The 21,118-nt window shown below is 37.8% G+C and overlaps 1 protein-coding gene across 1 annotated transcript in view; it reads left to right on the top strand.

Moving 5' to 3' along the window:
* The window catches only part of SPTA1 (spectrin alpha, erythrocytic 1), an 81,498-nt gene that overhangs the window by 48,169 nt on the left and 12,211 nt on the right, over positions 1-21,118 (top strand). Inside the window, exons 27-41 of the mRNA XM_025045239.1 lie at positions 3,567-3,666; positions 3,781-3,978; positions 8,755-8,898; positions 9,432-9,535; positions 9,946-10,108; positions 10,370-10,501; positions 13,463-13,600; positions 13,781-13,885; positions 14,918-15,126; positions 16,323-16,443; positions 17,063-17,184; positions 18,031-18,163; positions 18,677-18,775; positions 19,489-19,651; positions 20,222-20,298. Coding sequence (XP_024901007.1) covers positions 3,567-3,666; positions 3,781-3,978; positions 8,755-8,898; positions 9,432-9,535; positions 9,946-10,108; positions 10,370-10,501; positions 13,463-13,600; positions 13,781-13,885; positions 14,918-15,126; positions 16,323-16,443; positions 17,063-17,184; positions 18,031-18,163; positions 18,677-18,775; positions 19,489-19,651; positions 20,222-20,298 — 2,008 coding nt within the window. The remainder of the gene's footprint in view (positions 1-3,566; positions 3,667-3,780; positions 3,979-8,754; positions 8,899-9,431; positions 9,536-9,945; positions 10,109-10,369; positions 10,502-13,462; positions 13,601-13,780; positions 13,886-14,917; positions 15,127-16,322; positions 16,444-17,062; positions 17,185-18,030; positions 18,164-18,676; positions 18,776-19,488; positions 19,652-20,221; positions 20,299-21,118) is intronic.

Here is a 21,118-nt window from a genome sequence, read left to right as displayed (position 1 = left end):
TATGTAAATTATCAGTTATACTTGACCTACAGTACTATATTAGTTTAAAATGTACAACATAGTGATTAGAAATCCACATAGCTCACAAATTGATCACTACAATAAATCTAGTGCCCCTTTGACAACATATATAGTTATTACAATAGTAATGACTATATATTTTATGCTATACATTCTATCTCCATTTTGTAACTTCCAGTTTGTACTTCTTACTCCCTTCCACATTTTCACTGACCCTCCCAACTCCCTTCCCATCTGGTAACCCTTAAAATGTTCTCTGTATCTATGAGATTGTTTCTGTTTGCTTGTTTATTTTGTTCTTTAGATTCCACATATATGTGCAATCATATGGCATTTGTCTTCCTCTATTTAACTTACTCCATTCAGCACAGTATCCTCTAGGGCCATTATGAAATATCTTTTTCCATTCCCTTACTTTTACTCTCTGTGTGTCTTTTAATCTGAAGCAAGTCTCTTGTAGGCAGCATATGTAAGGGTCTTGTTTTCTTATGAATTCAGCCACCTTTTTTTTTTTTGATCAGAGAATTTAACTCTTTTTTATTTGAAGTACTAGTTGATAGGTATGTAGTTACTGTCATTCTTTATTTAATATTTGGTATATATTTTTTCTCCTAATTAAAGAAGTCCCTCAAACATTTCTTATAACACTGACTTGTGGTGATGAACTTCTTTATCTTTTTTTTTTTTTTTTTGGTCTGGGAAACTTTATCCGTCCTTTGATTTTAAATAATTTTGCTGGGTAAAATAATCGTGGTTATAGGTGTTAAGTTTTCAGCACTTTGAATATTTTGTGCCAAGCCCTCCTGGCTGTAAAGTTTCTGTTGAAGAATCGACTGACAGTCCCATGGGCATTCCCTTATGTGTAACTAATTGCTTTTCTCTGGCCGCTTTGAAGACTTTTTCTTTGTTTTTAACCTTTTGCATTTTAATTATGATGTGTCTTGGTGTGGGTATCTTTGGGTTCACCTTGTCTGGGACTCTCTGAACTTTCTGAGGTTGTATGTCTATTTCCTTCACCAGGTTAGGGAAGTTTTCTGTCATTATTTCTTGGTTTTCAATTTCTTGCTCTCTTCTTTTTCTGGTAACCCTATAATGTGAATATTGTTACGCTTGATGTTTTCCCGGAGGCTTCTTAAACTGTCTTCATTTTTTGGATTACTTTTTCTTGTTGCTGTTCTGATTGGGTGTCCTCTGCTACCCCATCCTCTATGTCACTGATTAGATCCTAAATTTCACCCTTTCTTTTTATTCACTATAATGCAGTCTTCATCTCAGATATCATATTCTTCATTTCTCAGTGGCTCATTATGTTTACCATCTCCATTTTTATGTTTTTATCTCTTTGTTAAAGTGCTCACTGAGTTCATCTACTCTTTCTCTAAGTTCATTGAACATCTTTGTAACCAGTGTTTTGAACTCTGTATCTGGTATATTGTTTGTCTCCATTTCGGTGAATTCTGTTTCTAGAGCTTTGTTCTGTTCTTTCATGTGGGACATGCTCCTTTGTCTCACCATTTTGGCTGCCTCCCTGTGTCTGTTTCTATGTATTAGGTAGAGTTCCTAAATCTCCATCTCTTAGTAGAGTGGCTTTATGTAGTAGGTGTGCTGTGTGTGGCCCCTTTGCACAGATGTGAGAGAACTTGCTCCAACTGCAGACCAAGTTTGCCACATCCTGTGCACCTCTGGGGCCACCTGGTAAGAGTCACTGAGCAATCCACATATAGCTGCCACCTGTGCTGAACTTATGGGTGCCTCAAGGGGCCGGGTCAGAAACCAAGGCCAGCTGCCACTGGTGCAAGGCTTGGGGCTGTTTGACAAAAGATACAGGGAATGCTGAGGCCAGATGCTGCTTGTTTGGGTTTTGTGAGTCTTTGAGAGATTCTATGAAAGTGCACAACAGGAGCCAAAACAGCCTATTTGTATGGAATAAATCACTGAAAGTGGCTTGAGTGGGCCCACAAGGTGGGAGAGGTGGGGTTCTCAGGAAACTCCCTGGGAAGAGTGACCTATATTATCCAGGTTGATGGAGCCTGAGTCTGCAGGCTGGAAGTGGAGAGGGCTCAAGAAAGGAACAGCCTGCACCTCTGTTCAGGAGCCAGCTGCCCCCTCCAGCTTTCACCCTAAAGCCCAGCAGCTCAGCACCTCCCTGTATGTCTCTAGCACCCCTCGAGCAGCTGCCCCAGCACTGGAGCTCAGAGTAGGCGAGTTTGTCAGTAAGGCCTTTAAGAGGAAGGTCTCCGCTTCCCTCAGCCTTTAATCTCACTAAGTCGCAACCTCTGCTGGTTTTCACAGCCCGAGGTTGTGCGACTTTTCATCCCAGCACTGGAACCCTGAGCTGAGGAGCCCAGTGTGAAACCGAGACTCCTCGCTTCTCAGGTGGGAGAGGTGGTTCTGCAGTCAAGATAGCCCTCTTGATTCTCTCTCACCGCTCGTGATTGTGGGATGGGCCATTTCATGTCTTCACCCTTCCAAATGTTATGAGGTGACCTGTTCTAGGTGACCTAGTTGTGAGGCTTTTGTTCAGCCAGACCTCTGGCAATTCTGCATACTGGTCGCTCTGTAGTTTTGTTATAATTTTGGCGTAGTCACTAGAGGAAGTGTGTACAGCCTTTACCTCCTACATCATCTTGAATCTCTCTATGAGCTACAGTTTTTTTTTTTCATATGGTAAGAATAAATAGCAACTATAAGCATTTCCTGCAAATAATATTGTGCTCATATACCTGTGTGTGTGTGTGTGTGTGTATGTGTGTATTCTACCTGAACTTCATGTACCAAGTCAAGTTTTGCCTCATTCCCTTTATGAAATCTTACTCTTTAATGTACAGAGGTAATATTCCCACCCTCAGAGGAAGTCTACCACTTTATTTTACCACTTTATGATACTTGCTTTTACGGTTGTTTTATATTTTAAAAATAGATGACTTACCAGGAGGCACAAATATGCCATTTTTACAATGTTTGATATTTAATAAGCACCTAACAAAATTTAGTTTTTTGCATAAGAGAATAAATTGGTTTGCAAAAGAGATTGTTCTGCCCTAGACAAGCCTTATTTGAGATTCCATATTAAGATAGATCTTTAAACCTAAGAATCTACTTTAAAGGATCAAGAATCATTAGGATTAATGGAATATAGACTGGTCTAAGATTCCAGGGTCTGAATTCTAGTCCAGATGCCTGTTTTTAATTATATCACATGGGCAAATCACTTATTATTCTCTAAGCTGACTTCCTTATCTCCAAAATATAAATAAATAAGTAAGTAAATAAATAAATAAATATTAAAAAAGAATTCCCAGAACTTTATACAGGACTATTACAACAATTGAAAGAAATAATATGTGAAGAGATTTTCAAATGCAAAGAATTGCTATTATTGTCATGCAGTGAAAATGACAAACTTATGATCTGTGAAGCATGTAAAGTTGGAGAGAAAGTATTAATCTGGAAATATTTTCTATAAAGAAAAAAGCCCAAGGACAGACAGCCCTGTAGCAAGTTGCAAGGTTTTATTGTCAATTCCAATGTGCCTATTTTTCCAGAGACCTACAGAATTGGATCAGTGGCCTTAGTGGCATGGTATCCTCACAGGAGCTAGCCGAGGACTTAACTGGTACTGAGATCTTGATGGAGCGGCACCAGGTATGGGTACAAAAGACATAGCCACTGGTCACATGATTTCACAACCTTCCCTCATGTTACAACTTTGATAGAATGTCATTGGCCTGACCAGTCTCTTCCCCCTTTTCCCCACAGGAACATCGTGCTGACATGGAGGCTGAGGCTCCTACTTTCCAGGCCTTAGAAGACTTTGGTGCAGAACTTATAGGTAGTGGGCACTATGGCAGGCCTGAAATCGAAGAAAAGCTTCATGCTGTTAGACTAGAGAGAAACAATTTGGACAAAGCTTGGGAACGACGCAAGAAGATGCTAGATCAGTGTCTGGAGTTGCAGGTACAGCTAATACCTTATCATTGAGTGGAATTAACAGTCTGTTTTTCCTATGCAATTTTACATGGTTAGTACAGGTATTTATTTCACAAGACCTCTCATGCCATAAGTATAGAGCATCTCTTAATTATCCAACATCATATTCTCTTCTTTGTAGATTGATTATTGTGGTATTCTTTGCCCTTATGCCTATTAAAAAAGCCAAACAAAATGTAGTCAGTCCTGGGCATGAAGTAGAGTGATTATAATTTATTAATAGATTGAGATTTTGATTGATTTTTTTTGAGAACCTACTTTGTGCTGGGCTTGAAAACACAAAGATTAATAAGATAATGTCCCTTTTCTTAAATAGTGAAATTAGACATGTAGACAGATAATTCTGGTACAGTAAGATAGTTATTAATGAAACAAAATGTATGAAAGTTTTAAAGCTAAAGAAGGGGGAGTGATTAACACTTTTAAGGGAAATGATTGAGTGTCAGAAGCTACCCTGAAGAATAGTATTTACCAGTCTTAAAGAAATAACCAGCCAATACTCATCAGGTGTATGATATGTGGAATAGCACCCAAGAATGAACTAAAGTTTATATAAAATTTAAAATGTGTTTTCATGGAAGTGTAAAAGTCCACTATAGTCACCTCCCATTTCTTTGTGAGAGATATGTTTCAGTGGACCCTATGAGTGCCTATAACCATAGGTAGTATCAAACTCTATATATACTATGTTTTTTCCTATACATATATAGTTATTATAAAGTATAATTTACAAATTAGCCACAGTAAGATATTACCAATAACAACTAATAATAAAATAGAACAATTATAACAATATACCATAATAAAAGTTATGTGAACGGCTTTGAGGCATTATTTTCTTTCTATAAGTACTTTATTCCACTGCCTAGTTGTCTTGTGTGTTTGTTTTTAACCACATAATAATTTGTTCCATTGCCTTGCATTTTCAATAACATAGATTTATTTCTTTTTTCTTTTATTCTTTCTATTTTTCTTTATTTGCGTCACCATATTTTTCTTTTTTTGTGTATATATATTTATTTATTTATTTTTCAATTACAGTTGGCAGATGATTTTATACTAGTTTCAGGTGTACAACATAGTGATTAAATATTTATATAACTTATGAAGTGATCACCCCAATAAATAGTACCCATCTAACGCCATGCAATATTATTAACTATATTCTTTATGCTACTTTTATCTCCATGACTATTTTGTAACTACTAATTTGTACTTCTTAATCCTTTCCCCTTTTTCACACATTACCCAGGTCCCTTCCCACCTGACAACCATCAAAAGTTCTCTTATCTATGAGTTTGTTTCTGTATTGTTTATTCACTTATTTTGTTCTTTAGAGTCCATATATAAGTGAAATCATGTAGTATTTGTCTTTCTCTGTCTTATTTATTTCATTCAGCATAATACCCTCTAGGTCCACCCAGTTGTTGCAGATGGCAAGATTTCATTTTTATGACTGAGTAATGTTCCATTGTATATATGTCCCACCTTTTTTATCCATTCATCCACTGATGAACACTTAGGTTGCTTCCATATTGGCTACTATAAATAATACTTCAATGAAGATAGATGCATATGTTTTTTTGAATTAGTGTTTTCAGTTTCTTCAAATAAATAGCCAGAAATGAAATTACTAGGTTCTTCTTTGTCTCTTGTTATAGTCTTTGTTTTAAAGTCTATTTAGTCTGGTATAAGTATTGTTACCACAGCTTTTTTGCTTGTTTGTTTCTATTTGTATGAAATATATTTTTCCATTTCTTTACATTTAAACCATGTGCATCTTTTGACCTAAAGTGAGTTTCTTGTAGGCAGCACATGTAAGGGTCTTGTTTTCTTATTCATTTAGCCACTCTATGTTTTTGTTGCTATTATTATTATTATCATTATTATTAGTTTCAGGTATACAGCAGACTCACCCTTTTTTTTTTGATTGGAGCATTTAATCCATTGACATTTTAAGTAATTGTCGATAGATATATAGCTATTGCCATTTAAAATTTAATTTTGATCCTTTTTTCTTCTTTTTAAAGAGTCTCTTTAACATTTCTTATAATATTCATTTGGTGGTAATGAACTCCTTTCACTTTTTCTTGTCTGGAAAGCTCTTTATCTATCCTTAAATTCAAAATGATAGCTTTGCTGGGTAGAGTAATCTCGTTTGTAAGTCCTTGCTTTTCATCGCTTTGAATACTTCATGCCAGTCTCATCTGGCTTGCAGTGTCTGTTGAGAAGTCAGCTGAAAGTTTTATAGAAGTTCCTTTATAGGTAATTAACTGCTTTGCTCTTGCTGCTTTTAAGATTCTCTCTGTCTTTAAACTTTGGCATTTTAAGTATGATGTGTCTTGGTGTTGGCCTGTTTAAGTTTATCTTGCTTGGGACTTTCTGTGCTTTCTGGGCTTGCAGGTCTATTTTCTTCACCAAGTTTTCTGTCATTACATCTTCAAATAGGTTTTCAGTTCCTTGGGCTCCCTCTTTTCCTTCTGGCACCCCTAAGATGCCAATCTTGGTGTACTTTACATTGTCCCAGAGACTCCTTAAATTATCCTCACTTGATTGGACTTTTTTTTCTTTTTGTTGTTCTAATTGGGTGTTTTCTGCTACCTTGTCTTCCAAATCACTGATTCAATCCTCTGCTTCATCTAATTTGTTGATTCCCTCTATGTATTCTTTATTTCAGTTATTGTATTTGTCATTTCTGACTGGTTCTTTTTTATGTTTTCTATCTCTATGTTTATGTTTCCTTTCTTTGTTGAAGTTCTCACTTAGATCATTGCACATTCTTATAACCTGTGTTTTGAACTCTGCATCTGGTAAATTGCTTGTCTCCATTCTATTTATTTCTTTTTCTGAAGTTTTCTCATTTTCTTTCATTTGGGACATGTTTCTCTGTCTTCCCATTTTGGCTGCCTACCTGTGTTTGTTTCTATATATTTATTAGGGCTGCTATTTAACCCAGTCTCAGTAGAATGGCCTACATATTAGATGTCTAGTAGGGCTTAGTGGCACAGTCTTTTCTGATCACCTGACCTGGATGCTACAAGTGTGTCCCTTGTGTAGGTTGTGTATGGCCTCTTGATGTAATTAAGCCTTGATTCCTCTTGCCACATCAGTGGGAGTGACTGCCCCTGAAACTGATTAGCTATGAGGACTGTCTATGACTACAGTGGAGCAGCTGTTTTTCAAGGACTGACCCTACAGAGCAGAATTCACTTTAGCAGAGCTCTGGTACTTGCCGCGTTTGTACTTTTGGTATGTTGTTTGTGGAGGTAGCTCTGGTGTGGTCTGTGCCTGGCCACTAAGTATTTTAGTTCTGGGGCCTCTTGGGAGGGGGTCTGGTGTAGGTCAAGTTTACCCATTGCCCGTGCCCTGCCTGAGAGCAGTTGGTATGAGCTACAAAGTGATCTTCAGATGATTGCCAACTGTTCTGGCCCTGGAGGTGCCTGGGCAAGGCTAAGCTGTGAACTGAAGCCAGCTGCCACTAGTGATAGATTTGGAACTGTTTACCAAGAGGCAAGGGGCACACCAAAGCCAAATACTGTTTGTTTGGTGTTTGTGAACATTTGAAAGATTTTAGGAAAGTCTGTAGCAAAGTCTGTAGCAAGCTCTGTAGCAAAAGCAGGCTGTTCCTATGGAAAACCCACTGGAAGTAGCTTGAGTGGGCCCACAAGTTGGGTGGGTTGGAGTCTCAGGGAATCACCAGGGCAAAGTGAATGGAATTAGCTAGTTTGATGGATACTGGGAACTGGGTGTGCAGACTGGGTGAGAGAGGGTTCAACAGAGGAACAATGGCTTCCAGCAGCACTTCTATCTGAGAAAAAGCTGTGCCTCCAGCCCTTGCCCTGAAACCAGACTCAGTTCTTCTCCGTATATCCCTAGTGCCTTTTGAGCTGCTGCCCAATCATCTGAAGATCACTTTGTAGCTGGAGCTCAGAGGAAGCAAGTCCATCAGCAGTAAGTCCATATGCAAACCCTTGAAGAGGAATGTCTGCGATGTCCTCAGCCTTCCATCTCACTCAGCCACATCTCTGCTCATTTTTATAGCCAGAATTTATGAGGACTTCTTTTTCCCTGGCACTGGAATCTTGGGATGGGAAGCCTGGTGTGGATCTGGAAACTCTTGCTCCTCAGGGTGGACCTCCATAGCCAATTTTTAACCAGAAGTGGATGTGGGACCAGCCCTTTTCACATCTCTACCCCTCCTACTAGTCTTGACATGGCGTGTGTGTGTGTGTGTGTGTGTGTGTGTGTGTGTGTGTGTGTGTGTATCTTTAGCTTTAGGACTTCTGTTTGGCTAGATGTGAGGCAATTCTCAATGATAGTTGCTCTGTAGTTAAGTTGTAATTTTGAGGTAGTCGTGTTTACCTATCCCACCGTCTTGATCAGAAACCTCCTTTGGGGGTATCATTAAGTAAAAGAAGGGCTACCTGAACACAAGACTGATACAGTGACAGTCAATCTAATAACCAAGACAGTTAAGTGACTAAGAGTTGGGAAACATATAATAGCATGAATATGCTGGACAAAGGGAGGGCTTACTCTCCAGGCATAAAAGAGCAAGATGGTGGGAGATTTCCTCATGTTACTCAGAACAGCACATAATTTAAAACTTATGAATTGTTTATTTCTGAAATTCTATATAGTATTTTCTGACCATGATTGACTGCGGATAACTGAAACTGCAGAGCAATACTGCAAAGAAGGGAGAACTAGCATATAATATACTTCTAACTTCATTCCTCATAGCTGTTCAAAGGGAACTCTGATCAAGCTGAGAGCTGGATGATGGCACGTGAGAATTTCCTGAGGTCGGATGATAAGGGTTCCTTGGACAGTTTGGAGGCCTTGAGGAAGAAACGTGATGATTTGGACAAAGCAGTCACTGCCCAGGTAATAACAACTAATGTAAGAGTCCTAAAAATAACTATTAGTAATAATAACAGAAATACTACATATGTATGTGGTTTTATGATTTAAACATATTTTAATTCCCAGTTGCTTCTTACAGGAAACTCTTAAGTGGGCAGAGCAGTTTGACACTTCAGTTTAGCCTAACCCAACTCATATGTGGCATTGAACTTTCTTACTTTAAGTCCAGCCTTTTAAAACATGACTTTTAGAATTGGAAGTGATTTCATATGCTGTCTGTTACAACATTCCACCCAATGCAAGATTCATTCTCTGAAGTGGCCATGGGAAGTGTCAAAGAAAGAAACCCAGTACCACACAAGTAGTCCATCTCAGTATCATTATTAATGTTTCACCTCTTTTTGAGTTAAAATTCACCTCTCTCTAAGGCATTTACCCATTGGCTTTGATTTTGTTTCCTTTTGTGAGACCACAAAGGATATTTCTATTATATTCTAGGAAAAAGTCTGGGATTGCCTAATATCAGACATCTGGGCTCCTTTTTTTTTCTTTAGGAAAAGAAGATCACTGAACTAGAACATTTTGCTGAGCGGCTCATTGCCGATGATCACTACGCCAAGGAAGATATTGCTGCTCGGCTCCAGTGGATATTAGACAGGTCAGGCCTGAGCAATTGTTTTGTGAGCTACAGGAAGATGTAGCAAAGTGACCGACCTTTTAGCATTGAGCATTGGGATAACACTCTGAGTACTTCTCATTTCTAGATACCTAAGACTATCTAGACACTGAGAAACTTTGTGATCTAGACTGACAGAATGAAAGACATGGAAGTTACATTAGAGATTACCTGACTTAACCACATTATTTTATAACTAAAAATAATGAGACTACATTATATATAGCATAAATATATAAATCATATATAATATATAATAATACAATTTATAACTGTGTTATATATAACACATAAATATATAAGGGGGTTGAAAAATGAGAAAATTCATGGATATGTCATTAGAGCTTGGGAGAAGGAAAAAGGACACAGAGTGATCTAACCCCCTCCTCCAGATGGAAGGCTCTCAAAGCACAGCTTATTGCTGAACAGACAAAACTTGGAGACTATGCTGACCTAAAACAATTCTACCATGACTTTGAGGACCTGGAAGAATGGATTAATGAGATGCTGCCCACAGCCTGTGATGAGTCCTACAAAGACCCCACCAACATTCAGGCAAGCTCAAAATAGAACATCTTGGAAAACTTTAGCATACCCTGATTGCTGGATAAATGTTCATCTTCCCATACTGAATGTTTCCTTACTGCCGAGACTACTACTGCTGCCCTCAGGGTCTACTAAGTCTGTGGAGCAGGTCTTTCAGAAGTCATCATCACTTTGGTTATGATAGAAATATTAACACTTCCTTTTGAACAGAAGTTACATTTTCTTGTTTCCCTAAATGAGAGGATAACTTAGTTTCTTCTTTACCTTCAGAGGAAATACCTGAAGCACCAGGCCTTTGAAAATGAGGTCTATAGCCGAGCTGATCAGATGGAAGGAGTCATCAGCTTGGGGAATTCTCTGATTGAGCGGAGAGCATGTGATGGCAATGAAGAGACCATGAAGGTAGGGATTCTGCTCAGCATAGGTTCTGGCCTACAAAGTCAAATGAAGAGTAAAATTTTACTCTTTTAATGTTTCCATGTATAGGGATATGGAATTTCTTCCTGGTTAATAGTCTTCTCTCTCATTGTTGCACAAGGAAGGAGAAAAACAGTGATGCTCATATATTATGGATCCCACCACACTTAATACCTAGAACTCTAAGAAAACTTTAGATTTAATCCCTAAGCACTATCCTGTTTGTTTTATATTTTTCTGTCTTTATTGAAATATAATAGGCAATTAGTTGCATGTATTTACATCGTACAAATCAATGAGTTGGTTTTTTTTTTTCAGTTATAGTTGGCATACAATAATATATCAGTTTCAGTTGTATAGCATAGTGATCAGAGAACCACATAACTTGGAAAGTTATACCCCACTAAATCTAGTACTGCTCTTCTCTCTTACATATTTATTACAACATTATTAACCATCTTCCCCATTTTACAATCTACATCTCCATGTCTATTCTGCAACTATCCATTTGTATCTTTTAATCCCCTTGCCTGTTTTTTGCCATTCCCTCAACTCCCCTCCCATCTAGTATCCCTCTAAATATTCTCTGTATCTATGAATTTATTTCCACTTTTGTTGTTGTTGATTTTGCTCTTTAGGTTCCACATGCATATAAAATCATGTGATTTTTGTCTTTTTCTATCCAACTCATTTCATTGAGTGCAATACTCTCTAGGTCCATTAAGGCAATATCTTTTTTCATCCCCTTCCTTTCAGCCTGTGTGTGTCTTTTAATCTGAAGTGAATCTCTTGTAAGCAGCAGATGTCAAGGTCTTGTTTTCTTATCCATTCAACCAGTCTTTGAGTTAGAGCATTTAATTCTTTTTCATTTGAGGTATTTGTTGATAGGAATGTAGTTACTACCATTCTTTATTTCTGTTTTTTATACATGTTCTTTTTTCTTAAAGAAGTCCCTCCAACATTTCTTTCAATATCGGCTTGGTGTTGATAAATTCCTTCAGCTTATTTTTGTCTGTCCTTCAACTATAAATCATAACTTTGCTAGATAAAATATTCTTGGTTGTAGATCCTGGGTTTTCATCATGTTGAATGTTTTATGCCAGGACCTTCTGTCCTGCATAGTTTCTTTTGAGCAATCAGCTGCAAGTCTTATGGATGCTCCCTTGTAGTTAACTAACTGCCTTTCTCTTGCTGCTTTTAAGACTATCTCTTTATATTTAACCTTCGGCATTTAAATTATGACGTATCTTGGTGCGGGCCTCTTTGGGTTCATCTTTTTTGGTACTCTTTGAGATTCCTGGGGTTGTATGTCTATTTCTTTCACCAGGTGAGGGAAGTTTTCCAACATTATTTCTTCAAATAGCTCTTCAACATCTTGTTTTCCTTCCAGTACTCCTATGACACATTTTTTTTTTCATTTAATAGTGTCCCATAGATTACTTAAATTATTATTATAGTCTTGGCTTCTTTTTTCTTGCCATTCTGAATGAGTGTCTTTGGCTTCACCATTCTCTATAAAGGTCATTTGATCCTCTTCTTTATTCACTCTGTTTATTCCATTTTATGTACTTTACATCTCAGATAATGTGTTCTTCATTTCTGACTGATTCCCTTTTATACTTTCCATTTCCATTTTTACGTTTTTTATCTCTTTGTTAAAGTTCTCACTGAATTCATCTACACTTCCCATAAGTTCATTGAGCATCTTTATCACTAGTGTTTTTAATTTTTCATCTGTTAGATTGCTTAACTCCATTATTTCTGGATCTCTATTCTGTTCTCTCATCTGGTTTCTGCTTCTTTATCTTCTCATTTGGGCTGCCTTTCTGTGTCTGTTTCAATGTACTGAGCAAAGCTTTTAAGACTCTCAGTCTTATTAGTTTGGCTTTGTGTGGTTGTTGTCTAGTGGCACAGTCCTGAGAAGAGTCCAGCTGTATGCCAAGTTTAGCCCCAGCCTGTGCTCCTCCAAGATCACCTGTTAAGATTCAGCAAGCAATCCACAGATGCTGTACTTATAGTTGTCTCAAAATGCCACACCAGTAGCTGAGGTCAGCTGCCACCAGTGTGAGTCTAGGTGCTGCTCAGCAAGAGGCACCTTATAAGCAAGGACACAACTGGATGTGGCTTGGGTGGGGCTGCGAGCTGGGGGAGGCAGAATTTCAAGGATTCCTCTTGGCAGAGGGACCTCTATTATCCAGTTTGATGAGGTCTCTGCTATGGCAACTTAAGTCTGTGCACTGGGAGTGGGGAGGGCCCAACAGACAAAAAATGCATATTGCTGGAACTTCTATACAGAGTGAGCCTTGCCTCAGCCCTCACTCTGACAACTCAATGTCCTCATGTAAGTCCCTGGTGCCCCCTGCATAGCAAACCAGTGCTGGTGCTCAGAGTGAGCAGGTACATCACCGGGAAAGTCAGCTCACAGATACAGCCCCTTTAAAAGGTGTCTTCAGCTTCTGGATGCTGCTGCTATGGCCTCTGTCCCCCTCAGCACTCAGGACTGGGCAGCCTCATGTCTTTGCCCCATCCTACCTTCTGCCATTGCAGGGTGATTTCTCAGATTTCTCCCTAGTCGTATGGCTTGTTCATCTAGATCCCAGGCAATTTTCCTTTATGTTTGCTCCTTGTTGCTGTCACAATTTTGATTTGATTGCCAGAGGGATGAACAGAGCCACTATCATCTAAGCCATTTTTTTCCCACCTCATTATTTCATATTTTCTATCCCTACTGCCAAGAGCCTTTTGGAACGTAGGCATCGGACCTTGTAATCATCTTAGTACCCTTTCTTCAAACAACATCTTTTGTTTTTTTCCCCAGATTAAATAGAAGTACTGAAAAATTTTGTCTAGTCTCTACCTCCACAGCCTCCCTACATTATCTTTTCTAGCTGTTACAGGACCCCAGATTCTAAAGACCATAAAGACCCCTCAATTTCTTTGTGTTAGGGTCAACTGGAAGAGCTGGAGAAACACTGGGACTACCTGCTTGAGAGAACAATTGACAAAGGACAGAAGCTCAATGAGGCTAGTCGCCAGCAGAGATTCAATACAGGCATCCGGGATTTTGAGTTCTGGCTCTCAGAGGTAATTGCTCCTGGAAGTGATGGGAAATAGAAGCCTAATAAATGCTTGTCAGATAATCAGATTTATGCATGAATGATCTCCTTGACTTTTCTTGGGAAAAGTTTGGAGATACAGTTCCTAATCTTGTTCTTAAAAATAGTTTTCATTTGGCAGCTTTATTGCTTATTCTTTTATTCTCAGGCAGAGACACTGCTGGCCATGAAAGATCAGGCCAGGGACTTGGCTTCTGCAGGAAACCTGCTCAAGAAGCATCAACTATTGGAAACTGAGATGTTGGCCCGAGAGGTAAGTAGTGTTGGAATCTCACTCTTCTGGAATTTCCATTCCCATAATAAAAACATTTCTGACTTACCTCTCTTCTGTATTAGGAGATCATTTAAGAACACAGTCTTGCAAAATTCACTGTAGTGTTCTCAGTCAGCAGTCTTTATAACTAGCTCAAATCCATGGGCTGCAAAGAGGTTGCAACAGTCACTGTTAACCAATGATCATTAAACTTGATTCTAAGACTCCAGGGAGTGGATCCTAAAAATTATCTTGTTTATTTAACTGATGCATGCATATAAACTCACTGTCATCCAAAGGTGCACATTTCATATGGTCTTTGAAAGAAAATGCAAGTTTATTTTCTAGAATTAGGATGGGGGCATATACAGTGGAGTTGAACTACATATACACTCTAGAAATCCATTGGAGAGTTCCAGTAGCATTCTAATATCAAGCAAAGATTTGTATTAGGAGCAGTGATAAAAGTGCTGGCAGGTGTTAATTTTATACAGGAGAATTTTACATTATCAGTTTTATTTGGAGTTAGAGATACTCACAGAAAGGACAAGAAGTCAAAGGCTTTCTAAATTTAGTTATTTCAGGACTCGATGATATTGCTTCTGACTACACAAAGGGGCAGAGTTTAAATGAAAATACAGAAGAGGTTGGGTGTGTTCTGCAGCCAATATAAAGGTAGTTCTTGATAAATATTTTAAGAAATTAGTCCGCATCAAATTCAATACTGTGCTTGCTCACCAACGTCTTATTTTCTAGTAGGGAAGAGGAAGCAAATAAAGGGGAGAAACATCAGAATGAAGAACAGAACACATAAGGCCAAATGTGCAATTTGAGTAATGTAGTCATGCTATCCATATTGTCTTCGGATCTTGCCCTTATTCAAACTGAATTAAAAGAACATAATGTAAAATTTACTATCTTCAAAAACAATCTTTTGACCCAGTCTTTGAACCTGAACCAGCAATGGTTAAAGTTGCAAGTCTACTTAATACCTATACTGTACTTGTTCACTGAGCATGCTGGGCTTTCTAGGATGCACTCAGGGACCTGAATGAGTTGGCTACTGATCTGCTCTCCAGTGGGACTTTCAATGCTGACCAGATTGTGGAGAAAAGGGATAATGTCAACAAGCGCTACCTAGATGTCCAGAACTTAGCAGCTGCACACCATGAGAAACTGAAAGAGGCTTATGCCTTGTTCCAGTTCTTCCAGGACCTAGATGATGAAGAATCCTGGATAGAGTATGTACTACCAACTCACATTGCACTGACAATCTAAGAGAGTAGATAATCCACCAAACATGTTTCTATTTGATGTTAAAATGAAATATATAATGTTTCTTGTAGTTTGTATTACTTGTTAATCATGTCTGCCTTAGCCTGAAGTTAGCATTGGTTTTATTTTCCCCAAATTCCCTCATTGTATTCAGTAAGAGAAAGACAAGAATGGAGAGAGTAGGGAGCAGTTTACATACATTATGGGAACAAAATTAGGAGACCATATATATTTGTTTTAGATAGTTCATGGAATGTGTAATGCTCATTCTGAATCAGACAGCTGGGCATTTACAATTTACCCAGCTAATGAGATCATTATTATTCTCTCTGTATCCTTGTATTTAATATGCCACAGATCTGTATATTGAATAGAGAATGTTACACATTACCTGCCATAGTTTTACTACTAATTACTTTTGTTGTAAAAAATAAAATTCTGAATATATTAGCAAATCAAATTATTTGCTTTATTTACTATTTAACCAGCCTTGTGTTTCTCTTCAACAAACCTTTTGATTCTTGCTAGTAAGAATCAAAAAAAAAAAATTAGAAAAAAGCATTGTGCACAGGGCAATAAGCAGGACATTTTAGAAACCTTTTTAGGAATTTTTTTTTGACACATAAACATCTATTATAGCGACGGGGCCAGAGTCCTTTACTTGTCTATATTTCCACCATAGTGCATTTTACTATGATAGAGATAAACATTAACTGACAAGAAAATGTGAATAAATTTAAAGAATGATAAAATTATTCATGCTCCCTTTGGATATTTGTCCAAATACACACACACACATTTACCAACATATGTATGTATGTATATATATGTATGTATATGTACATATATAATTTTTACTTTTTGAAAAAAGAAATGTTAGCAAATGTTCTTGAGCAAAGAAGGGAAGATAACACAAATAGATATGCAAATGACTAATGAGAAAACTATTACAGCTGTGCATTTGGTACATATCAGTATGTTATTTTAATTTGCATTAGCATAAATCAGAAGTTTTGCTGAAAGCATTTGGCACTAATTATCTTTGTGATTACTGACACCAGAGTGTTACCTCACCCCAGCTACACACACTCTTAGAAAACTGTTCTAAGATGACTTCAGATGTCTAAACTCTAAATTTTCTGTTTTCTTTCTTGTTTTGTAGGGAGAAGTTGGTACGGGTGAGCTCCCAGGACTATGGGAGGGATCTGCAGGGGGTTCAGAACTTACTGAAGAAACACAAACGTCTAGACGGGGAGCTAATGGCACACGAACCTGCGATCCAGGTAGGAATAATAGAATATGAGACCTGGAAAGACAGAGATAATCTAATCTAATAAATAATCCCATCATGTTATACATAAATAGGATGATACTACAAAATGTGAAGGTGGCATGCCAAGGTAACATCGAGTTAGTCACAGAGTTCATAAGTGTTCTTTTCTCCTCCGCATTTTGTATTCTGTGAATAGAAGAATTCTGCGCAGGAACCCATGCTCTTCTCTGGAAAAAGCACTTTAACAGTCCAGAGCACACTTGTTGACAATTGGGATGCAGGTTGGAACACCTGGAAAAGCAGCACTTGAGCTGAGTCATATGGAAAGAAAGCAATTCTGGGTCTGACTTGGCAGCTGGGTCACCCTGTAACCATGAATCATTCATAAGGTAGATCATGGAGAGTAAACTTGTACAGATGCCAATGTATTTGTCCAAAATCTTAGGTAAGTTTAGCATGGCAGATCTCGCTGCAGCTTTTTTCATTCTCCCAGGATTTTCAGGACCATTCCAAGTCCCATGAAGTTTAGAAATGATCTGGAGGGTAGGAAGAACTAGATACATTTCCAGGAGACTGTCTAAATTGAGAGAGATTGTGGGGTAATGCAACATGGAGAGGGTGTTTTTTAGAATGTGCTGGCTATGGCAGAGAGGCTGGGGGACAAGGCTGCAGTCGGGCGAGAGGAGATCCAAGAACGGCTGGCTCAGTTTGTTCAACACTGGGAGAAGCTCAAAATGTTGGCCAAGGCTCGGTGAGTTGAGGAATGGAAGCCCAGTTCTCTTCCTATTTTGCAATTGTTGGCTGGTGCTGGGGTTTGGGATACCAAATGCTTGCTAAATATATCTCCCCAACTATCCATCTCTACCTATCTTCTAAGTCACTGCTCAAATGCAAAGTCTTCTCTGAAGCTTACTACCATTAACCAGGCAGAAGTGATTGCTGTCTCTGTGTTCTAAATATACCTCTACTCTTGTACTTACTTGCAACTGTTATCATTGTTGCCCTACATATGTTATTCTTCATACCAGGTTATTTGCCACAGGTCTGTTTGTTTATCTCCCCAGTTTTAACTTTGTGTACAACACTCAGTAGTGGAAAAATGAAGAAATGTTTGTTTGTTTGTTTCTCCCTTATAGCCATAGAGCTATTTTGAATCAAGTAGTCATATAGCTGAATAAAATAATATCTTCCTATTATTCCATGTCCATTGGCAATAAAAAGACATTTCTACTTGGGGAATAAAAGTACTTTGCAATGCCTATATTGTATAAAAAGAATGGCAGTGCTCATAGTAGAAAGAGACTCTGCTTAATTGTTGTTATTCTCTAGCTCTAAAGTCTTGGCACTTTTGTTTGGACATGGTTTCCTTCCCCCAACAAAAATTCCTAAAGAGTAGATGAAGCCACAAAATTGAGCCTCTGGAGCAAGGGTCTCCCCTTTTAAGATGAAATCAACACAGCTGACCAGTAGGCATATATTTGATTGTTCTGTGGCACAGTTCAACAGTGGTTGCCTTGTGAGATTGTGCCATTTGGCTCTACTTCCACTGCTTACTAGTTTCCTCTTATCGTTATTGGGGCTTACTGCCCTGCTATAGAGGGCTTCAATTGGAAGAGTCTCTAGAATACTTGCAATTCATGGAGAATGCTGAGGAGGAGGAAACTTGGATCAGTGAAAAGAAAGCAATGATTGCCCGAGGGGATTCTGGAGATACATTGGCTGCTACTCAGGTGAGAAATAGGCTGAATGGATCAATTGTCTTCTCTTTATTATGAATCTCTTTTTTTAAGTAGTCAGTTTTCAGCTTTAAAATTAATATTTTTCTCCTGGTGAGGAAAGCAGACATTCGGGTCAGCTCTTAGTACAGAACATTCTTGATACTTGATATTTTTTCTGGTAGATGCAGTGTTTCATAAATTTATATACATTTCAATGTGGAGAGGTCCTGTGCCTTATTTTGGTCCACACTCTTATTCCAAAATCCAGAAAACCTTAGGGTCACATGGTAAGTTAGAAACAATGTCACTTATATGCCTTTGACTCTTTTTCTGGTGAGTTTACCCTTTTTTGGCAAGTGTGGAGTTTGGGGAAAAGAATTTAGTAGAGCTATGCAGGAAAAAGTGGGCACTCATCATTCTGTCAATTTAGTTGAATCATCGGTGATGAAAGGCATTAAAGGGAGTCAGAATGTGGGTGGGATAGGTTGCCCAGATGTTTTGTTTCTCACTATCTCATTTATGCAGAGCTTGCTAAAGAAGCATGAAGCTTTGGATAATGACTTTGCTGTCCACGAGGCCCGAGTGCAAAATGTGTGTGCTCAAGGAGAAGGCATCCTGAGTCAGGTAAGGGGCTCCAGGGCTTCCAGGTCAAATTTTCATTTTCAAAAGAGATTGGCCCCAGTATAAACTCATGAGTAGTGCTAAAATCATATATAGACTTCTAATAATGTCTTCTAAGCTGCCTTCTTGTTCTTATTGTTGCTGTTATTAGGAAATAATTATCTATTTAATTGCTTTTCTCTGAAAATTCTTATTTCAAGTTCTTTTAAGTATGGCTTGAAGATTTCTTTAAAAATTTGTTGACACTCTTACTCTTAACCTATGCACAATATAGCATTTATGAGGACATATAAACGACTTGCTTTGGTTATAAAGTATTATAAGAATGTGAAAAAAATTTCCTTGTAAGCTTCTAGAGAGAATTACATGGAGACCTCTTTGTAAGTTGACAGTCACTCTTTTGTTTAAATGCATGTTTTTACAAAAGCTCCATGATCTAAGTGCTGTAGAAAGAACCCTAAATAGAGATGACTTCATATCTACTAGATGTTTTCACTAAGAAGATCACATTTATATGGATAAACATGAAAAGATCATGCAAATGCTGGGGTGGAAATAACCTCCTGAGACATATATGAATAATAGAATAAATTCACTAGACCTACAGGAGAATAGTTTATATATTTAGAATGAGAAAAATGAGAGCTTTTCAATAGTACTAAAGAATTCACATTCCTGGCCTTGGTCTCTCTCCTCCTTTAACTTTGGCATTGCAGGAGGAAAATCAGCACAAGGAGAAGATTTCTGTTAAGATAGAGGCTCTGAATGAAAAGACACCTTCTCTGGCCAAGGCAATAGCTGCTTGGAAGTTACAACTTGAAGATGATTATAGCTTTCAGCAGTTCAACTGGAAGGTTGATGTAGTAGAGGCCTGGATAGGTAAGATGTATGAAGGCCAGAGTCCTTGAGTTTGAAAAATGCTGATAAATTTCATTTATAGAATGGTTCCTGGGGCTTTCTCACTTATCTTACTAAGAGAGATTCTCCCTTCATCACACATCCCTAGCCTTTCGGGACACAATTACAATTACACTCTCTTGTATGCAAACACATACACACACGTAAACACAGAAACATGCTAAGGGGGCATCTAAATACCATTATTCCAGAGAAACTCTTTTTAGGAATTGGTGATTTCACACATAATACCCAGAAAGATAGGAAATTTATTTATTTACTTATAATTTATATCTAACATACAATTTTTTCTTTTTTCTATGAAACACTCAGAAGTCCTTTTGGTCTTAGATCTCTTTCAGTCAGTTTTATGCTGCGTAAGTCTAGAAAAGCAATTCATTTATCTCCGCTGTTCTTATATTCTAATAAATCACCCACTTTGAGACTTAGGAGGCTCTCTTATGACCTATAGGAAAAATTCCTTTTCTCCTTACCAAGTCTGATACAGGACCAACTATCTTTCCCACAATATTAATTATCTTTGCTTTTTAGCTGAAAAAGAAACAAGCCTGAAGACCAATGGCAATGGTGCAGACCTTGCTGCATTCCTCACTCTCCTGGCAAAGCAGGTGAGAGCAAGATTGCCTTGTTAATAGATGTCAGTGAGGTCCAAGACTCATATCACACAGAAGCTGAACACAGGATTATTTCACTCCTAAATTTTGTGATCTTATTGTCTGTAGGACTTGGAATATTTTTTTTTCCTTCTTGATGTTGATAATTAGGCAGTTTTCTCTTCTGCTCTCCCTCTCCCCACTCTCTCATCAGTCTTTCAATAGGTGTTCATTATTTTTATTAGAGATCCAGCTTTTGGCTTTCTAATTTTTTCTGTGTTGTACCTTTTGTTGTAACTACTTTTTTAGATTCCACATATAAGTGATTTCATATAGTGTTTGCCTTTCTCTCTGACTTATTTCACTTAGCATAATACACTCAAGATTCATCAAAATTGTTGCAGTATGGCAGGATTTCCTCTTTCTCATGCTCAATAAGAATGTTTCATGCTTAATATTAATATTTTGTTGTATGTATGTATCTATGTGTATCTCAACTTTTTTTATCTATTCATTTATTGATGGGCACAGGCTGCTTCCATATTTTAGCTGTTATGAATAAAGCTGCAATAAATATAGAAGTTCAGTGTCTTTATATTTTAGATGTGTCTTAATAAATAATGTATAGTGAGTATTGCTTCATTTATCTAATTTGATCATTTTATTGGAATAGCAATTCCATGTACATTTCAAGTAATTAATTCATAAGTTTTGACTTAAAGCTATAATTTAATATCTTTCATCCCCCACCTAACCCCTATTTTTTGGCCAGAGATTGAAATGATTTAAGGCATAGTTTCAGTTTTTTTGAAAGCTAGCCTTTTGCAGTTTGCTC

Source organism: Pteropus alecto, unplaced genomic scaffold (assembly GCF_000325575.1).
Source record: "Pteropus alecto unplaced genomic scaffold, ASM32557v1 scaffold533, whole genome shotgun sequence".
Classification (NCBI taxonomy): Eukaryota; Metazoa; Chordata; class Mammalia; order Chiroptera; family Pteropodidae; genus Pteropus; species Pteropus alecto.
This window is presented reverse-complemented; position numbering and strand designations above follow the sequence as displayed.